This window comes from Pseudoliparis swirei, chromosome 22 (assembly GCF_029220125.1).
Source record: "Pseudoliparis swirei isolate HS2019 ecotype Mariana Trench chromosome 22, NWPU_hadal_v1, whole genome shotgun sequence".
Lineage (NCBI taxonomy): Eukaryota > Metazoa > Chordata > Actinopteri > Perciformes > Liparidae > Pseudoliparis > Pseudoliparis swirei.
The window spans coordinates 15,297,991-15,318,680 of record NC_079409.1 but is presented as its reverse complement, the minus strand read 5'-3'; the positions used below and the strand labels follow the sequence as shown (position 1 = coordinate 15,318,680).

The following is a 20,690-nucleotide window of genomic DNA, read 5'->3' as shown; positions in this document are numbered from 1 at the left end:
CTGGTTAGCTGGAGGCTAAGTGAGTAACAGGGCTCTCAAGTCTCACGCATTGAGCGTGAGACTCACGCATTTCGGTCTTAACTCACGCACTCCCGCCACACATCGTATTCCTCACGCTGAAAAAAACTCGGCTATTTAATGTTTGAATGCAGGGGTGCTCAATACGCCGATCGTGATCGATTGGTCTGCAGAGCTCCGACGCCGGTCTGCGCGCATCGGGACGGAGCAAAGAAAAAGTCACTAGCACCCCCCCCCCGTCAACAATTCTTCTAGGCTCGAATGCCAGCGCGCGCAACGCTCAGCTGCGATGCGCGCACAGGTGAGCATCGGGTGCTGATGGAAATCTCACGCTTGCCTGTCTTCAAAACTTGAGAGCCCTGGAGTAATGCGCTCTTTAGTTTCCCCTGTCTGTTTTTCCAAAGTCCTGGGACTGAAACTCTCTGGACTACAACGGGGTGAGGGATCTAAAGAGCTTCAGACAAGTGTAAAGCATGAATCTTGCCGCAGTTATCTAGCTAACAGCATGAAGCTAACTCGCTAACAGCATGAAGCTAACTCGCTAACAGCATGAAGCTAACCCTGTTAGCAGAGCAGAGCAGCAGAAGGAGACCGAACTGGCATCGAAAACACAATGAAGAAGTTCTGAAAAACAGACACATTCCCTCCAGAATAATGAAACAGGCTGGTTACAGACATGATTGACTTCAACCAGAGAGTTATGGAGAAGTTTGACCACTTTAAAGAGAGGAGGCTACTTTTCTTTACAGTCGTGGGTCTGCTCTGTCACCCAATGTAACATGTGATCTCTTTCTGACTATTCTGAACCTCTTTCATGTGAGGGTGAAACTTTTATTTTGCAAACCTCTGAAACCCAACCCAATGTTTCTTAAAGCTGCTCTGAACCTCTCATGCCCAAAGTCACAGTGTGTTGATAGTTGTTATTGGACCGTGTTGAGCACGCTGTGTTCTTGAAATAAAGCTTTGTTTTTTACAATATTCTACTCAAAACCTCTTTTCATTGTTGAGTGCTATTTAAACCGCGTCGCCCAACTGCGCCGCCCCCCCCCAAAAAAATCACCAGCCACCACTGTTCAATTCTCTTTGGGTACACTGGTATAAATTATCTTTGAGCCTGAAGCTTAATATAATCAAATACACCATTAAAAAAAGGCCAGTTTTTACACAACTTATTTAGGACATCCTTTGAAACTGCTCAGTTGTGCAGATGGAGTTCTCGTCTTTTCCTCATAAGGATACATTCCTGATGAGCCTCCATGCCATTACATATGCACCACTGCGTGTAACTTACGACACTGAGAGGTTAAAGGCCTCCTTGAACTTCCACTCAACCCACACGCGGGTGTTGGGAAATGGTAAAAGAATGATCCATCAAAAGTGTTCCTACCTCCGCTGTCATGCTCCAGGTTTCATTCCCCGTGCGGCAGTGTGTTTGTGTTTGTGTTTGTGTGCCAGTCTTGGAAACGACGGGTTTCTAACTGAAAGTGCTGCCAAATTCCAGCTTTGTGACGCTCACGTTGTGCAATTTAGTTTTTTGTTATTTTTGAGGCACTGGCACAGAGAAGCCGATTCAATTCCGATTATTACCGGGGTTGTTTTGTACAAAGCAGCTTGTAAGTATTGGGACAGCGACACATCTTGCTGTTTTGCCTGCGTACTCCAGCAAAGGGACTCAAAAGGAAGCAATCACTGAGATTAAAGTGCTGACTTTCAGCTTTACGGGTGTTTACTTCTCCTCCTTTGTAGATTTCTGAACAGTGCAGCAGAATAATGACGAGGCAACAATACCTGCGTTCTTTACACTCCACAATTACAACTGCAATCAGGAATGTACTGTTATAATAACCGTTTCATGTAGAGTCCATTGTGCTGGTACACAGATGTACATGTAAACATGTTTAACTAACCTGTATATCCCTTAAGTAAAGAAACAGCTCAAGACGGTTCTTCCTCACTAAATCTTCAATAATACCCGTCTGTCACTCCAGATACCGTCACATTGCAGCGGTCGTGACCTGTAATCTGGGGGCCGACTGTACATCTTTTGACCTCTTAGCGCCTTAGGGCAGCTTTAAAAAAATTATACTCAGAGACGTTCAAAAGGTGTGACACGTGTAATCCGACATTGTAGTTAAAATGGCCTCCCTGTGAAGCTGCTGTATAACTGTCATTTCTGTGAGATGCCGTGTCCTTCGCGTCACAATTGTGACCGTGTGTGTCAGGTCCAAAGTAAACTGCTGCTGGTATGTACAAGAAGACATCGGCTGAAGTCTGGAACAGCACCAACCGGAACCTGCTGCTGCTGCTGCTGCTACCCGACACCGCTGCAGCGCTGCTTTCTCTGACCTTCACACACACGCAAATATGGCCGCACATACGCCCACACAAACCTACAATGAACGTGCGCGCACCGTGTATGCGCACACACACACACATGTAGATACGTTGGTATGCAGGGAGCAGAGTGGGAATGCAGCTTCGCTTTGACAGGCAAGGCAGTTTGACAAGCCAAGAATAAAACAAGGAAACGAAGACTCGAGATGCGTCTCGGCTTCTCATGGACCTTTCCACGAGGATCTCGACAAGGGGCCAATCAATATCACACGAGAAAGCTACATTTAGAAGTAGCCACTGCCCATTATGGACTCCTCCAATGACATCCTATTATTATAATCCCGTCATGCTGTAAGATTGTGTGGGAGCAATCGAGACGAAGCACTTTGGTTCGAAGAGGAGCAAACTTTTAATAGACACAGGCGATCGTGGGATATTTGCACTAAAAATTAAACAGGTGTTCAATCAGCTTTGAAACTCAACAAAGAAACACACTTTTAAAAAGAGCTTGGTGTTACAGCAAGGTTGCATGCAGTCAGCAGGTGACATTAAAAAGACAGAGCCTGTGACGCAACAGGAGCAGAGGAGTAAAGAAGGTGCACGAAGAAGGGAGAGCTGCATTTCACTTGTTCACAGTGACATGATGACATGTGATAACTGAATGAACACAGAGTGGAAAAGAAGGGAAGTCAGTGGGCGAAATGAGGAAGGGAGGCAGAAACGCATGAAGGGTAACAGAAGGGGAGCAAAGGAGGAATGGGGGTTTGGAGGGAGGGACACGGGGAGCTGTGAAGAGGCTTCAAAGTGCCAACAACAAATGAACAGCTGGAGGAGAACTCTGCAGAGGACTTGAGGGTTTGGCGAGTTTGCGTGTCCATATATCCACATGCATCGATATGCTTACGCATATTCCTATGGAGCTGCCTGTTTAGAACAAACAAGCCGGAGGACTTCAGCGAATATCATTTCCAAAAGCTTTTGCCAATACAATTAAGTGTTTTAATGACAAGAGACCCGCCAGGGAAGTTTAGAAACCCGTCAACAGACAGTTTTGCGCTCTTAAAACTGTAAATACTTCAGCTTCAAACCCTCTCGTCTCCAAAGCTGGACGAGGACCGTTGTCTCGCCGCGAGCCTAGACTTCCATACAGCAAGGATGAGTTGGAGAGGAAGAGGAAACTGAAAGGAATTCACATCGAGGCCTCCAAGTCATTTCACTGCAGGGGCTCGGAGATGCAGACACATCCACAACAGCCCGAGCATACGTCTCCTTTATCTTACACGACAAGTTATGGACACAACACAAACAGAATATTTCAGAACGAGCATGCTCTGACGGTCCAACAGGTCAGAGACAAGAATCATGTTTGTTTGAATGAAATTGGGGGGGAAGCAGGAGGCATTCGTAAACTTTACATCGTTTGTTTTTGTTTTCCGAACCGCAGCACAGCTCTCAACAGATGAACCATACAACCAACACACACACACACACACACACACTTAATCATTTACCATCTGCCGAGCTAAGGAAAATCCATGCAAAGAGTACCAAAAAAAAGTGTGTGTGTGTGGGTCTTTGTGGTCGTCTTGAAACAAAACACATTTCCACACGTACAACTGGGAGGTAAAGTATAACCACATTCAGACCGGCACAGAAACACACACGCGGTGGAGAGGCACTCTTCTCCACTGGTTGAATAATTCATCCCCTGGTGAGAACGAGAGCAGTATGCCCTCCTCATCTCTTCATTATTGATAAACACCAACATCTACACTGTACCTGACCCGGGAGAGAGGAAAGGAGGGAGATGGTTAAACAGAAAGGGCTGTGACGAAGAATGACGGAGGGCCATGAAGGAATGCAGCAACGATGTCATTAGGAGGCGTGTGAAAAGCACCAAACAGAAGAAAACAAATGAGCACGGCCATAAGGTGTGGGCGCGGCCTCATGACGGCGCCGCTGGGCCCGCTTAGGCTCAGTAAAGTCTTGTTACGGGCAGGAACTGAGGACATAAAGGACGCGGCTCTCCTGAGCCAAACAAATAGCTGCTGCTTCTAGACGGCCGTGCTGCCGCCATTGCTCCAACCCACTGAAGTAGTGACTGAATAACTTTGTGGCTGGACGGCTGACAGCAGCCGGCTCCCCTGCGGCGGCTCCTGGCTCCGCTTCGTCTGCACATCATTCGACCTCCACCGCTCTGGCCTTCTCTCTCGGAATCGCTCACTTCCCTCCGACTGTCCCTCCCCCTCTCCTCCCCTCCTGTGCTACAGCCCGGTCCTATATTTCATTTTGGAATAAATCCTTTTCATCCCTCCGGCTCGCTCTTTTCTTCTTTTTTTTTTTTTACTCTGTTCCTTTTGTGTCCGACTTGCTCATTCTAGCCCTGTGTGCCGTCACTGCTCGTGGTAATTGTACCAGGCATGTCATTTTGGGGCTTTACTGCCGGGTGACCGCAGGGACAGATCTGCAGTCCGTGCGGAAGCATAAAATGTAAATGTGAGGCTTTGGGGAAAACAATTTTCAGACAGGTCTTGGGTCAGTGTGTGGGAAACATCTCGTTCCATTTCAAATTCTGCTCACCGATGCCTTACTCCATCAGGTATGGCTGAAAACTCGCCACAACGTCCTTCAGACCCCACTCTCTGAATGACTTTGGAAGCGCGAGTGTGTGCGCTCGTGCATCTAGAGTGAGCATCTCACTTCGAAAAACGCTATGAATTAGAGGATCGGCCTCGGTCACAAGTGCACATCTGAGACAGGTGTCAAATTATTCTACCAATGTCCACGGCGCGCGTCTTTAACTTTTCACCAATCATCTCCTGTGCGTGCGTACAGCCGTCCCTCGGTATGTCAGTTGTTAACATAATGTGATTATGCGTCCTATTTTTACTTCCATAACAACACTTGGCCGGGAGAGTCTACCGAGGTGTCAGAGGATATTTCAGGCTGGGTGTGATCCTTTCCCCCGAATTAAAAACCGAGCCGCCCGTTAAAGTGAAAGGAACTCCATGACAACCCCGCCTTCGGACACAAACACAGCTGTGTTTCCAGGTCGTTCGTCACGAATGTTCACCTTTACTTCACCTTGGGGGCGGGGCTTCATTTCCCCGCTGCTCTTCCCACAGCGTGAGGGCCGTCACTGTACTGACTAACCCAATGGTCAACGACGCTGTCAACGCACAGCTCATTCATAGCTGAGGGGATGAGCGACCAATCCAATTCACACTGCACATTAACAGGATTAACATGCAGCACAGTGGCATGAGGGAGACGGCCATGAGAACAGACATCTGTCAGGAGCGTCCCACAGTGCCTTAGCAAAGCAATGGCGGCCATATGGAAGACAAGCAAACAAACAGGCGCGTACTAATATTCTGATAACTTGATGAATGTGTCCGTTACAATAGCCAGCTGTATTTAATTACCGACACTCCTGAATAGGAGCACGGAAAAGAGGCCCGCAGGGAAAGATCCGAGAGGACAGGTGAGGGATGTTCCAAAACATGACACCCACCACAAAATAATGTGTCTTTATACTCCTGCAAAAGTATTAGGAGCAAATGTTGTGCTTTATTATGACTCGTATTACTAGCACAATGCAGCGTCGATCTTAAATGTCAGCTATGTTCAGAGCTCATCAGTCCAGCTGCATTTTGAAAAATACCAGAACATGATTTTAAATTACACGTTTCTTTTCCCTTTCAGAAAGAGCTCGGCAACACTGAGGTGGGAAGATGGCGGCAATTAGCAAACACCAGGCAGGTAGGATGTGAGAAACCAGAACAAAGAGAGAGGCGTGGGGGACAACAGATCACTGATGCAATTAAGAGCAGAAAGAATCCACGACTCGTGTGTTGCAACAGCATCAGTTTCCTTCCCGCAGCGAGCCGAGGGCGGAGGTGAACGGCCTATTGTCTTCAGGTCTCAATAGGAGGTTGGTAAGATGAAGCTTTTCACTTCAACACATACCTCCCACCAGTTCTCCTGTAAAGGAGGAGGGGAAAGGTGATACGGAGGAGGGAGGGGAGGCCACAGGGAGAGAGAGGCGGTTGGACTGCAGGTTCTTCACAACGGAGCGGAGACGTAGAGGCCGTTCTCTGACCCTCCCGCCATCTAAACGTGACGGTCAACTTTGAGTCGTCTCTGAAGGACGGTCGCTATGACAACTTGCCTCTGGAACATGGTGCATTGTTTTGCTGCTGGCGGATGGATGGGAGAGTGAGGAACAGACAGACGGACAGCTCAAGGAGACATGTCAAAAAAGGGAGGGGCGCACAACCGGAGAGTTCCTCTTTTCTGTTCAGTAAACTCAGTAAAAAAAAGGAGAAGAAAACTTAAAACAATGTACTTGATTAAATTATCCTATAAAAAATGCACCTGTGCATGACAACTAAAACATACTTACATTAAACAATTAATAAACGCTTTACAATAAACAAGAATTGTATCCTATTTCATATATATTTTGTTCTTTTTTTATACAATTTAAAACACATATTAAAAGATCTTTGTTTTTAAAAGATACAGGAACTAAATTCAGTTTCGAGGTTTATTGAGAATAAACTGCCCGTTGTCCTGAACACCTTTAACTGTCTGAGAGGCAAACGGCAGTGGATCGAATTCCCCCTTAATAACAGTCTGCACCCTGGTTTTGGCCTGGAATGGCGTCACAAAGAAGCTACAATTGATCCGACTGTGATTGAAGCCAGGTCGTCAGGAGCAGCGCAACAACAAACGCACACGAGAAAACACACACGTTGCCGGAGCCTTCCCCCGTCAAGTCGTCACTACATCGGGTTAAGCCAGAGTGACAGGTAGAGGATTGAAGAGAGGGAGAGATGGATGGGGGGATGAAGAGACAAGAACTGGCCCAGCCATGCTCCAGTGGCCAGCTTCAAGGGCAGAGGGGCCTTCGATATCACGGCGTCTGTGTAATTAGACAAAGCTGTCACGCACCGAAGAATCCCTCCTATTTGTGTCGTATGAAACGCAGCATGGAAATCCCCGACTGGGCTTTGCCATCGAGACCCAATGCAAAAGGGGAGCAACAGCGGATTTGTACAAATTTAATTACATTCATAATTCGCCCATCTTCAACTGTAATCACTCTGGGTTAAGTTTAGTAAATCCACTTCTGAGCTCGCCGCCCACGCCCCGTGTTGCTCGACAAGCAGCGGCGCTATTCGAGGGAAATTTCATTGACGAACTGAAACTCTCAAAGTGAAAGTAATGAGTTCCTGGTACGCAATGGTGGAGTATTGACAGCAGTGGCGGCTGGTGACATTTTTTTGGGGGGGGGTGCGCAGTTGGGCAATGCGGTTTAAATAGTGTTGTATCTTTCTTCTTGGTTCCGTCGGCGCCGTTTGAATGAGGACTTGTAGAAAAAGAAGTTGCGAGAGACCCAGCACTCCAAGAATACAAAGTTTATTCTTTAGAGTACAAAGTAAAAACAGACGCTTCGTTCGAACGGCTGGGAATCCACGGGTCCGTGTATAAGGAATTCAACGGAGCTATGTGTGTTTACAGCTTATATAGATAAGAGAAAGGGGGAGGTCTTATGTTCGATTCTATAGGTTCCCTATAGAATCCCTATAGCCCCCCTTCCTCCAAAGATGATCTCTGGCGCGTTGGCCACCAAATATGGATATATAGGGCAGTCCCCTGCTGTGGACTGTGGCGCCAACGTGAGACAAAGGAACTCTTCCCTCCAAATTCTCGTGGGGCCTTCTTCTCTCAGATCTATAAACTAGCTGTATCTTTAAGAGTAAGATGCAAAATACACGACAATAGCACTCAACAATGAGAAGAAAAGAGGTTTTGAGTAGAATATTGTAAAAAACAAAGCTTTATTTCAAGAACACACCGTGCTCAACACTGTCCAATAACAACTATCAACACACTGTAACTTTGGGCATGAGAGGTTCAGAGCAGCTTTAAGAAACATTGGGTTGGGTTTCAGAGGTTTGCAAAATAAAAGTTTCACCCTCACATGAAAGAGGTTCAGAGCAGAATAGAGTGAGAAAGAGATCACATGTTACATTGAGTGACAGAGCAGACCCACTACTGTAAAGACAAGTAGCCTCCTCTCTTTAAAGTGGTCAAACTTCTCAATAACTCTGGTTAAAGTCAATCATGTCTGTAACCAGCCTGTTTCATTATTCTGGAGGGAATGTGTCTGTTTTTCAGAACTTCTTCGTTGTGTTTCGATGCCAGTTCGGTCTCCTTCTGCTGCTCTGCTCTGCAAACAGGGTTAGCTCCATGCTCTTAGCTAGATAACTGCGGCAAGATTTGTGCTTCTTACACTTGTCTGCAGCTCTTTAGATCCCTCCCCCCGTTGTAGTCCAGAGAGTTTCAGTCCCAGGACTTTGGAACAACAGACAGGGGGAACTAAACAGCGCATTACTCACTGAGCTCCAGCTAACAGCTCCGTTAGCAACCTGCTCCGTAGCTCCGTGGAGCTCTCTGGGCTGAGGGAACGATACGTCTCTGATCTGCCGAATAGTCCAGTCACGTGAAATAATAAAACAATGTCATTGGCCAGAGCGCACATTTTTGTGCCCCAATATTCACGTTTCATCCGCAATGAGAAGCCGTCCTTACCGAAACGACTGAAATGTTTGCTCGCTCCCGTACACACACGTTGGGCCGGCGCCACGAAAATGGGGAGGGGCTTCTCTCCGTGATAATGGCGATATAATATTTTTTCACATTACCTTAAGTGGTTTTTGACAGGCTGACGGTCTCCCACACACATTTAGCGCGTCAACACGGTATATTTACTATTTAAATGATTTGGCATATAATGTTTTTTGACAGGATGTATTTTTTTTTTCTTTTCTGTTTTCATCTAAAAATTTTAAGAGGGGCGGCGCCCTAGCGCCCCCTATGGACGCACCGCCACTGATTGACAGCTGGATTCTTTCTGCTGCAGTGTTTTTGTTCTGGAGCACCCTTTATGTGTGCGGCTGTCTGCTGGTGTGTGATATTCTTGTGTGTTACTGCTACTGACTCGACAAATTTCCCCTTGGGGATTAATAAAGTATATATCTATCTATCTATCTATCTATACTGCGTCTCCGAGGAAATCTCTCCCGCTGTGTGCACCTTTGTGTGTTTTGGAGTCGTTGTGTGTCGGTTGCCCCTTGCAGCCAAACGGTGGCCCGGCCGTGCAGGCAGCCGATTGGACAGAGAGGAGCGAAGAACATCAAACGCATGCCAACTAATCACAGACGCCGGCTAATTAGTGCCGTCCTCAAAGGGGAACCAGGCATGAGTGATGAATCCCCTTCTGAACTTCCCAATGGCGCCGCGCCGTATGCCAACATGAGCGCACAGAGGAGAGACTGAAGTCCAACCGAGAGCCACCAGCGATCTGGTCTGGTTGACATCTTATCACCCGAGAGCACAAAAGGCAAAGTGGAGCTCGATATTGCTTATCAGTGTTTCAGTCACGTGCACAAAACACACATCGCCGTCACAACCCGACACACGCCTACGTTTCTATCTCAACATCCTCTAATTAGTCTGCATGTCCCGTTTCCCATTACGGGATCTTTGGTGCGGTGCTCAGGGGTGCTGCCTGTGCACGGGCCATGGTGCTGATTAGCAGGCGGCTCTGCCACGCCGATCCCAGATCTCCACAAGATCAGAGGCCGAGCAGCGAGCACTGCAGCAGCCAATTACACACACACGTCCAGAAACAGATTCCTCCGGGCTGAAGTCATCAAAGTGACACAAACCACCAACCCCCCACCTCCCTTTCAGACTCCTCTCCCTCTTCTTATCCCAGACAAGAGGGCACCTGTCAGAGGATGCTCAGTTCACCAGCCAGCCAATCCTGGCAGAGATGGCTGCAGAGAGCCCGAAGTAAATTAACAGAGGGAGCTAATAAAGAGCCGAATAAAACGAAGAAGCCCAGGGCACCGAATAAAACCCACACGTCATCATTCTTCAAGTCACATGTTGTCTCTATAAATCTTATCAAGCTAAACAGATATTATACAGTCTAGCTTCGGGCCTGGCTTGGAACAACATTGTGTGAATAAACAATAACAACAGTCATTCTGCATTTCTCTCATTTAGCCAGATTTATGCTGGAACAATATCTTCCCTCTGCCCTCCGCAGTGCTGCCATCAATGGCCGGCATTTGTTTCACATGATTAGAGTGCGACAGTTTGGCATTCATGAGGCAGACCAACACCCAGAGATTCCAGACTTATTGTTATGACTAAAATCCTAATGTGCTTTGAATGTTAACAGCTGCATCGGAGAGGCTGGAGATTAAAATGAATTGGTGAGGCCGGTCAGCGAAGACTAAACTGATCTGGGGCTTCTAATTTAAAATGAAGTTCGGCAATTTACAGTTGAGTAACGCTGAAGCGGGGAACAAAAACACATGTAGTGAGATAAATAACAACATAAGAGACAATAGAGGGGACGCAGAGCGAGAGAGATAAGGGAGGGGGGGGGTGAGACTGCAGAGCAACAGCTGCTGAGCATCACATCTGCTCCAAGTGGAGTCATCAGCGAACAGACAGACTGGAACCGACCCACTAAGGCAAGCCCCAGGGAGAGCGAGGGATGGACAGAGGAAGAGTGGACGGGCGAGAGGGGGGGCAACGAGAAGGATACAATTAAAGAGGGTGGTGACAAAACAAGATGAAAAGAGAACGGCTGAGAACAAAAGCAGAGAGAACTTTTGCAACCTGTTACACTCTCCACACAGTCTCTCTCACTCCCCCCCTCACACACACACTAGAGGTGATGGAGTAGGGTGGGGCTGCTAGATGATTTTGCAGGAAACGGGAAACCCAAATCACTTATTGTCCTTTTCTTTCTCACCCTTTATCCGGCCCGTCTCACCCCCTCCCTGATATCCTTCCTCCATCCCTCTCTCCTTCTTACTCTTCAGTGAGACTAACAGAACAAGAGAAGCCTGTGAGAGTAAAGATGAAAGGACTGTGAGGGAGGTGTGTGTGTGTGTGTGTGTGTGTGTGTGTGTGTTCCTCCACTGGAGCCGTTCTGGCCCAACACAATAGCAAAAAGAAATATTAAAAGCACACACAACACAACAGGGGCCGCCGTGGAGGTCACACGTGTTGTTGCCGTGTTTATTCTTACGCGTGGCATGTTCCCACGGATCACACATGTCCAACAAGGCTGCCTCGGCATGAATATCACGTCCTGTAGTGCGGCGCACACCTTGGGCCTGCGGAGGAGCCCCCCGAGGAGAGGCAGGGACCCTGAGAAGTGCCCATTGTTCATTCATGAGCGCGGCCGCTGGCAGCGAGGGCGACCCCGCCGCAGAGTCAGCGGCGTCGTTTGGCAGCAAATGAAGGGGAAAGAGCAAAGCAGTTTGTTCCCGCTCCGAGGTCGCACCGCTCGCTCTAGCATTAAGTTGCCTGGGCGCAGGACAAAGCTCAGTTTGTGTTTGCGTCTCTACATGGTGGAGTAAACATAGCCGGCGCTTCACGGTTTCCTCGCGCTCGCCGTCCCTCTCATCTCTCCCTCCTCTGTTGTCTCCCCCGCTGCTTAGAAGAACAATCTACCAAACGCAGCATGCCCTTCCAATAATATTTACTCACTCGGTATTGGCTGAATACAAAGGCCATTCTCTTGGACCCTCTGATGTTTACCATTCAAACAAACCCTGCTCCCCACTTGCACTTGCTGACTGCACCTGCTCTGCATCGCCCACACACACTGGCTTCCCTTCCATCTGGCCCCTGCATTTGGCTGATTTGGGGGTTGATGGGGGGGGGAAACAAGTATAGGAGCGAGTCGTCAGTGCCCCCCCCCCCCACAGAGAGTGCTCTGCTCACATCCTCACACCATTCCAAGTCAATACCCCTGACACGGTCTTAACACCTTTTCCTGAGCAGCTTGTGCCCTCCTCCTTTCCTCTTCTGCTCCTCTCTCTCACCATCTCAATCCGTCACCTTACATTCTCCCCTCGGTCCTCCTTAATCTTTTCTCATTGCACCTTTTCTACTCACCAATTTTCGAGCAGCTTTTCTTCCTAATCCGACATGTTCCGTTTTTAGCAGGAAAAACCCAAATATAAGTTCATTAAGGTCCAAGTGCTGCAATCAGTTGCAGTGTCGCAAGGCTCGGGCTCTTCCCGGCTCCTCGTTCATTCGCATACGTTTGAAAACCAAGTCTCAATGAGATGATCAGAGACGATGATGAACTACAAACAAAGACCCAGAATTAGTTCCATGATGTGGCTGCTTGTCGCACTTGTTGTTTTTAATGCATCGCACTTTTAACTCGGGGCTCAAAATAGATGCAAATGAATGGCGAGTTGGATAAAGCCCGTGCGCCCAGAGTAACGACACGTCCCCGGGGTGCCGACTGTTTTCGGGTGACTGTTGGAGAACTCCTACGGGGTGCGCATACTTATGAGTAATAATGTTCCATCAAAGCGAAACGTTGCATGGAGTCTCCCCCCGTGCAGCAGGACAGTATTCCTGACAGCTTCCCAGCCTCCTCTCTGATCAGGGATGTGGCTCCACGGGCTGCACCTGGGTCTCATTACCGCCTCTGATGGTTCAGTAACAGGCTTCTCTCTCCTCATTGTGCCCTTACTCTTTCCCTCCCTTTAGCTACTGCCAACATACATTTACCTCCAGCAGCAGGGCCGACACTCGCCTCCCCCCTTGCTCATCCCACTGCACACCGGTCACAGGATCTCTGCAGCTGTTCCTCCCGTCGTCGCTGCTCCCATCACAAGTGGGCTTTGTCATCTGGCAGGTGATCTGATGAGTTGGTGCTCGACTGGGCCGTGCCTCCAATTAGTCTGGATGAGCTCCAAGTAGCCTTTCATATGTAATCACAGCTCGACTTTGTAGCCCCCATTATATTGTGTACTCCTGGTATTATAATGCGACTCCGTTTCATTATCTTTGTATCAGCCGTTGGATTCACTCATTCGAGATACAAAATGTCAAAACAGCCCAAAAAAAGATGTCTTCAAATTAAAGGTCGTGTCGAAAACCACGAGACACTCGGTGTGCGGTCACTTGACACAAAAGCATCACATCCTCATCACTGAGAACACAAAACAAACAGATTCATTTTTGCATGAACTCCACTCCTCACTTCAGCTTTAGCTGAGCCCCACACACACACACACACAGCGCAGGGCGTGGCGGCTCCTCCTGCCTCCCCCATGTGTCCATGCCAAAACTAGTGAGGAAAACACGTTTCTTGCCACTGCCTTTGTAAAGATTCTCAAACAGAGTTTATTGGCTCAAGTTCAGATAATCATGCATGATAAAAGCAGAAGTAGAGTCAAACAGCACTGTCCAACACATGGGAGACTACGTTTTATGAACTTGGTCGAGTATTGAATAAACATGGCCGACGATTTATTCATATCAGTCAATTCCTCATTGCCAAATGATGTCCACTAAAAGTGCTTGTTTTGAATACGACTCAGCTCGTTATGAAACATCTTGGCCAGGACCTTACAGGAACATTTCATATGTTCTTTACCGCTCGCTTGATCCGTTTGTCCTTTCCGTCTCACCAAGTCTTGCTCTGAGAAGTCTCGCTCTGAAATCTAAAAACGTTTTATTTCTTTTTCGGTCCTTTTCATAATGAAATCTAAAATGTCAGACTTTACGTCCACCATTAGTCACTTAGACTCAATAACATGGGAAAATAGGGTCCAGGTTAAAACGATATGCATTACCCTTTAGCCCACTTCCTCTGGCAGTTCATCATCTGAGCCAGAGAAGTGCTTTAATATTTCAAGCAGTACGTTCTGCAACATCTCCTGCTCCCGACTCCCTGAGCTGACCTGTACTCCGCGTCATGATATACGGCACCGGCAGCTGCACTCAAACTCAAATGGCTTCACTGGTACAGTCATACTGCTCTGCAAAGTTCTCTCACCATCGTGAACTTTATTGATCATTTCATATCCAAGTTTCTCTCAACCTCATTTTTCTGTTGGAGGATGGAAAAGTCTTTAAAATAACATTTGGATGAGAAGTTAATACATTTAACAATAATAATGTATTGTAAAAAAAAAATCTAGATTTAAAAAATCTGGAATCCAATAGAAGTGTCACATTAAAATCTACAGGTCGAGGACTTCCTTAGCAATCCAGTCCATTATTGAATTATGCATGACATACGTAATCAGACTGACATTACTATGATAGCATAGCCTATCTAATTCCCTTAAGGCCAATTAACCCCAGTGTCTGCGTTAAATGACAACGTAAAAACTCAAGTGCATTCATTATACTTGAAGAATTAATGCAATGCAGATGGAGATTACAGACGCCTTAAAACATTCCACCGGATGAAAAAGAAGTCGGTTGAACGTCCGCCTTGATGGCTTCAGAGATGACTTTCCCCAGAGTGTGATTGCTTCCCAAGACGAGCGCCGAGGAGTGGCTATCAGCATTAGAGGATCATGGACAGGCCCTCCTACGTTGTGCATATTAATTCTTCTAATGCAGCTAAGATCGGCTTGTCACACGTTGACACTGCATAATTATGTCATTCACAGAGCTTTTTAAAGGGCAGACGTGTGGCGCGCTGGAGTGTCTCCGTCAACAGAGAGTCTGTGTTCTGAAGTGTCAGCATCCTTCTCAACAATGGTTTACTTTTAGCTCGTTAGGACCAAGTTTAAGGCCACGTTATGGAAATCATTTGAGATCCACGGGCATAAAAGGACAGCAGAGTGGAGTGGGCTCTTCATAGACAGCAAGTCTTCCACAGCTTGTTAGAATAACCAACAAGCCAATTCATCAAGTAGTTTCCTGACTGACAGGGGCTTCCATCAATCACCCAGATCCCCTCACCCGTGGCCTCTCGCTATCCATCAATCCATCCCGACAGCCCCACCTCCATCCCTCTCTATGTAAATAAACACCAGTGAGAGGAAGGGAGGAGCAAAGAGCAAGGGGAGGGGGGGATAAAATAGGACACTTAAACCTTGGAGAAGCAGGCCGAATCAGGTTCAGAAAGGAAAAGGAAGCGCGACGCATGGGGGGGGGGGGGGGGGGGGGGCAGGCAGGAAGGAAGTACACTCACAATGGGCTGAGGTGATGAAGGGAGAAACAGTCATCTGGAAGGAATGAGGAGGGCAGATAAATTGATAGAGGGGAAGGGAACTGGCCGGCACAGAGATGACAGCCAGATGAGCAACCACAAGAGAGGGAGTCATGGAGAAGAATGCAGAGAGGGCGAGAGATGGGCAGCACGGAGGACATCAATGATCTAGGCCAAAAAGCAATTATGTGTCAAAAGTAAAGAGCAACATGCAGAGTGAGACGTTGGGGGGGGAAAGCGAGACAAACAAATGAACAAGGGAAAGTTGGGAGGTGAAGCCTCAGGGACTTCTATTTAAAACTAGAACTACTGAGAACACAAGCAGAGGAACCAAACCCCCCACCCACCCGCACAAGACCTTCCCGAGGCGGTGTCTATTTAAATGTGTGTTTAAACGGCGAGTGCTACTTCTCTAATCAGGGCTGGCGTCACAGCACATCCCATTTCCCTTATTTTCACCCCCCAGCCCACCAACCCTCCCCCCTAGCATCGCTCAGACCTTGTGCACACTAGACACACACAGATTCATGAATCACTGGTGCACGAATCAGCCGGGAGCTTGTTGCGAGAAGAGGAAAGTGAGGGAAAGGACAGAAGTGAGCGGTTAAAGGGTTTTTCTTAAAAGCTTCTTTTTTAGAAAGGCGGCGAGTTCAGGAGATGGCTCCCGCAGAGCTGAGGGAGCGAGCAGATGCCCAGTGGGCCTCGGTGACAAGTAGAGAAGACACCATGTCTCCTACTCACTCCCTCCCTCCCGGCTCTTCCTAAAGGAGGCCAAGACGGAACGCCAAAACAGCAAGCGGAAAAATAACGAGCAAGCGTACGATACATGCCCAGCGTAAACACGCACATAGGAACTGGCAAATATGTGGACTTTCTGCACACAAATGCCCTTGTGTGCACCACAAAACGTCTTTGAAAAACACAACACAACAGAAGAAGGCCCTCCATCAGTCTTCGTTTCAAGAGAAACTACCCAATCATCTCTGGTTACAAAGCACCTCTCCCTCTAGGGCCACGACTCAAAGGCAGGTCTGTCCATTGATACAGGTGTGGGGGGGGGGGGGGGGGGGACAATGGACACCCTTTTGAATGGTCTCCCTCTGCTCACCTGAATTAGAATGGGGGCTGGGGGGGGACAGAGGAGGGTCTTTAAGTTAGGACTGAGAACAACAGTGTCTCTGTTTCCAGTCACACTAAAGTGCATCAGTCTGTCTGGCAGCGGCCGACTGCCTGGACTCAAACTCAAGGTTGCTGCTGCCGTTCAATGCAGAATTATTCTTCTGCATATTATTTCATCATCAATTTTGTATTTTAATTAGTTTTTAAAAAAAACTGATAAGTCCAAAATTCAAAAGAGAAAAGCAGAAAATAACCACCTTTAGGAAACCTTCTTTTGCTCGAGAAGTTTAAACCATTAACAGCTTTTCTAAATGGTGTCTATGTCAACCGAACACTTTTGTTGTCAAATAGACTTTTTCAATGCTCAATGACTTGAAGTAACTTGTGAGCACATCGCTGGTACAAGACATAAACTGGCACCGTTGTGCGATTCTTTGGAGGAACTCAGTTTTACATATCAGTGGATAAATCATCTCATCGTTTTCTTATTCAACTCATATTCAAGAATTTCTTTGGTCAAGGTCAGCCCTCAGTTTCCCATTAATGCTATGTTGAATAAAAAAAAATATTTACCCATTTAATTATTGAATCCTTAATGGTTAAACTACATTCTAATTTAGGGTGCATTATAGAGGAACAACTTTTAAAGAGGTCATAGCATATTCCTTAAAGTCATCGACATTTCCACCAAGACGGTTATGGACACCGATAGATGCCACACGTATGGGCGTGCATTTATAATATTGTTTGTATATACTATATTTCTTATAAAAGGTCCAAATAATATTTTAAATAACCGGCGTCACAAGGTTCCTCACATTAAGTGATTAAGAACAAAGATGTGTCAGATGACCAGATGTAGATTCATAGCGGCACGACGCATATACGCCGAAATCAAAAAACATGTGCATCGTATCCATCTGACACGATTGCACCAAAAGAAAAGGGACTTCAATCCCCGTCTTGCCGCTGGTCTGCTGAGATCACCCACTTGCTTGACTTTGTTCCGTCCCTTCCCGTTTCCCATCCTCTGTACCGTAATCAAGTGATGCAACCATCAAATCAGCCCAGAGAAGTGTGTGCATGTGTAGGCGCCGTGTGTGCTCCGCGGTCACGTGGAAGGAGGTGGTGGGGACGAGTGTCGTTCTGCACCCTGGGCGAAGGAGGAGGGAGGGGGGGGGGGAGGGTGAGACGATCGGAGGGAGGGGTGAAACACTGTAAAAGTGTAACAGCAACTTAACCTTCAGAAAATGCCCAGCAGGCTGGAGTGGGAGGAGTTCTTGGCCGTTAGAAGAGAAAGAAAGAGAGCGGGAAAAAGTGTTTGAGAAAGAGAGATTGATGAGGAAGAAAAAAGAAACAGAAGACCTCGTTAGGGGAGGGAGGACGGTACAGATGCCTGCAATACAAATGTCTGCAAGGATGGTGGGGGCCGTTGGGGAGGTACGAGAGGAAAGTAGAACGAGAGAAAGTAGCATCGGCAGTTTGGATCGGCTTAAAGAGAAACTCTGGAGCGGACATGGGTGGAGGAGACAACTGGGGAATTGGACGGAGGGACAGGAGGAGAGCTGCAGGAGAGGAAAAGAGAGGGGCAGAGATTAGGGGCAAAGAGAGAGGAAGAGGAGAGAGGAAAGCAACAGACATTCCAATTACAGAAGCCGAAACGAGGGATTGGTGACCAAGAACGAATGGAAGGAGAGCAAAGAACAGGACTGGAGGAGGAAAAGAGATAGTGGAAGAGACGGCAGTGTACCGAGCAGATGGAGCAATTACGCAGCCCACATTACAGAGAGAAGGGAGTTTGGAGCATTAGGAGACGTAAACAGAGCAAGACGGAGAGGGTGGAGGAAGAATGAATCAAGGAGGAGTGGAAGGAAAAAGGCACCGACGTGACAGGGAGAGAGTGAGAGAGTGACCGAGGGGAGCGGCCGGCTGGAGAGCAGGCCAGCAGTTAAACACACAAATGTGACGACTGGCTTCAACCAAGGAGAACCTGGTCTCCCTGAGGAGCCGAACAAAGCCAACACACCCCGCCCACAGAACACAGGCCTGGTCACTGAGGAAGTCTGCTGCCTCCGTTTGACCTTAATGTGCCGCTGGCTTCAGGGGGGTTTGAACGCTCCTGCCGGTTCACGCCTCTGGGGACCAATGACGACTGCGCTGCGAGTTTATCAGCATGGCGGCACATTTTTAGACCAACAAGTGACGCAAGGAACAGCACTGATATCGGTGGGAAGGGAGAGTGGAACAACAGCGCGGCTTTTCTTCTGCAGCACAAAAACAGCCGGCTGGCTTTCAGGAGAAGTGAACCCGCATTATCTGGGTCTGTTTCGTTTTCTTAAGTCCTATTTCTGAGATTATATCTATGAAAATACAGCATTTCCTTTTTTATTATTACAGCGTGTCATTTGACCGCGTTCCTCAGATAAGTCTGCTGGGATCTCGGCGGAAGCGGAGTGAATGGAAAGCGTTTGGTGTGCAGGAGGTTTTTGGGAGCATGACTCGACATCCAGCTCCCGGAGCCCTGACAAGACCCCATCACGACAAATTCAATTTTCTTCTCGTAGCCAGGCTGTCCACCGCCTCTGATAAGTGAGAATTTGACATGACCTTGTCAAAGTCAGATGTGATGAAGAGGCGGCGCGTCTCCGTGTGTATATTAACCGAGGAGCGACGGCGTGCAGATGGATGGGGGAACAAACCTGCGGCATTGTTGCTGCTTGAAATTTTAAAAAAGCTAAATGTTTGGAAATAAGAGACGGTAGAAAAATGGAGGAAAAAAAAGGTGAAGCAAAACTGGTTTGACATTTCACAAACTGGGGGCAGGGAGGACACAGTGAGGGATTACCGGAGGAGGAGGGGAGAGAGAGAGATGTTTCATGGCACTGTCATGCCGACCGAGCCCTAAATGTTTTCAATATCACATAAGGGCACTGCATCATCCACCATTCAATACCAGATCAATGACGCAAACCACCTTCCACCTCGCTAACTGCATTTAGGCACATTAAGGTGACTGCTAATGAGCTAGTGTGTGCACACACACACACACACACATGAACGCATGCTATGTGTGTGTGTATATATATATATATATACACACACATATATACACGTACACACATATATATGCGCACACACATTGAGGAGGAGGAGGAGGAGAGGGGCCTCGGTGCTTAGTTGCAGAGATCTGCTGAGTCCACTATGCAGAGGATTTCTGAAATAAAAGAATGTGACAAAGGCAGAAGAAAAGGGAGGAAAGATGAGAGGGTACGGGTCAGGTAACTGTAATAAAAAGAGAAAGGTTAGCACAAGCAGTCCTTTTCTCTCCACAATGGAGGGCTGTTAAATATGTGTCTCGTTCTTTGAAAGAAGGAGAAGAAGAGGGGAGGGAGGTGCAGCTGAACTACAAATGAGCTGAACATTCTTGGCCTCCCCGGTTCACTCCTCACCCCGTTTTTGTGCAATCCTCCTTCATCCCCTCTGCCAAGATGCTGCGGTGTGGAATTTAAAAATGCCCCCCCTTACTACCCCCCGCGCCTCCTTCGCCGCTCCTCCTCTGTGATTTTACTACAGCGAGGTCACGGAGACGCCAATCTCCCACGTCTGGTTCATTAAGGGCATTGTATTGTAAACAGTGTGGCTGCCTTTCCGTGGATCTTCCATTGGAGTTGCCGCTCCTCCTCCACATGGGCGGAGCTGGAATGGGCTTGACCTGCATCCCAGTCGGGGTTTGTTGGCCGTAAGGAAATGCAGAATTGGCAGAAGGTATCTTGACTAATGGCGTGGAAATCTGTGTGTGACTGAAAAATAAAGTACGCCACATTCCTAATGGCAGTTTCATACAAGATAAGCCGCTGGCATGCTTCCACTGCAAATACTAAACTCTCGATTATCTCTAACCGTGTGGGTGGCTGGAGTCGGCGACCTTATGGAATGGTCTCTCGCAGTGAGCCAATGCGCACGGTTCATGAGTGCGTGTCGAAGTTTAACCCAACCCCTCTGCCAACAACGTCCTCCACCCCAGCACAGTTGTGCTTTTTGGAAACCCCTCAGCTGCCTCTTTTCATATTAACGACACTTGGCATTCCTCAGAAAGACGAGGATTTCTGCTCATTTACCTTTGGATCAGATTGGAGCGACTCCAGCCGTC

The 20,690-nt window shown here is 47.7% G+C and overlaps 2 protein-coding genes across 6 annotated transcripts in view; one reads left to right on the top strand and one right to left on the bottom strand.

Moving 5' to 3' along the window:
- Nucleotides 1-20,690, bottom strand: part of si:ch73-22o12.1 (nectin-2) — a 75,742-nt gene that overhangs the window by 48,219 nt on the left and 6,833 nt on the right. The window lies entirely within an intron of this gene.
- g6fl (g6f-like) overlaps nt 5,660-20,690 on the top strand; it is a 34,843-nt gene continuing 19,812 nt past the window's right edge. Inside the window, exons 1-3 of one of the 4 annotated variants that reach the window (XM_056445107.1) lie at nt 5,660-5,836; nt 6,058-6,114; nt 12,958-13,105. In XM_056445107.1, coding sequence (XP_056301082.1) covers nt 6,087-6,114; nt 12,958-13,105 — 176 coding nt within the window. In that variant the 5' untranslated portion in view covers nt 5,660-5,836; nt 6,058-6,086. The remainder of the gene's footprint in view (nt 5,837-6,057; nt 6,115-12,957; nt 13,106-20,690) is intronic. The other 3 variants (XM_056445106.1, XM_056445110.1, XM_056445109.1) reach the window with 3 other exon arrangements.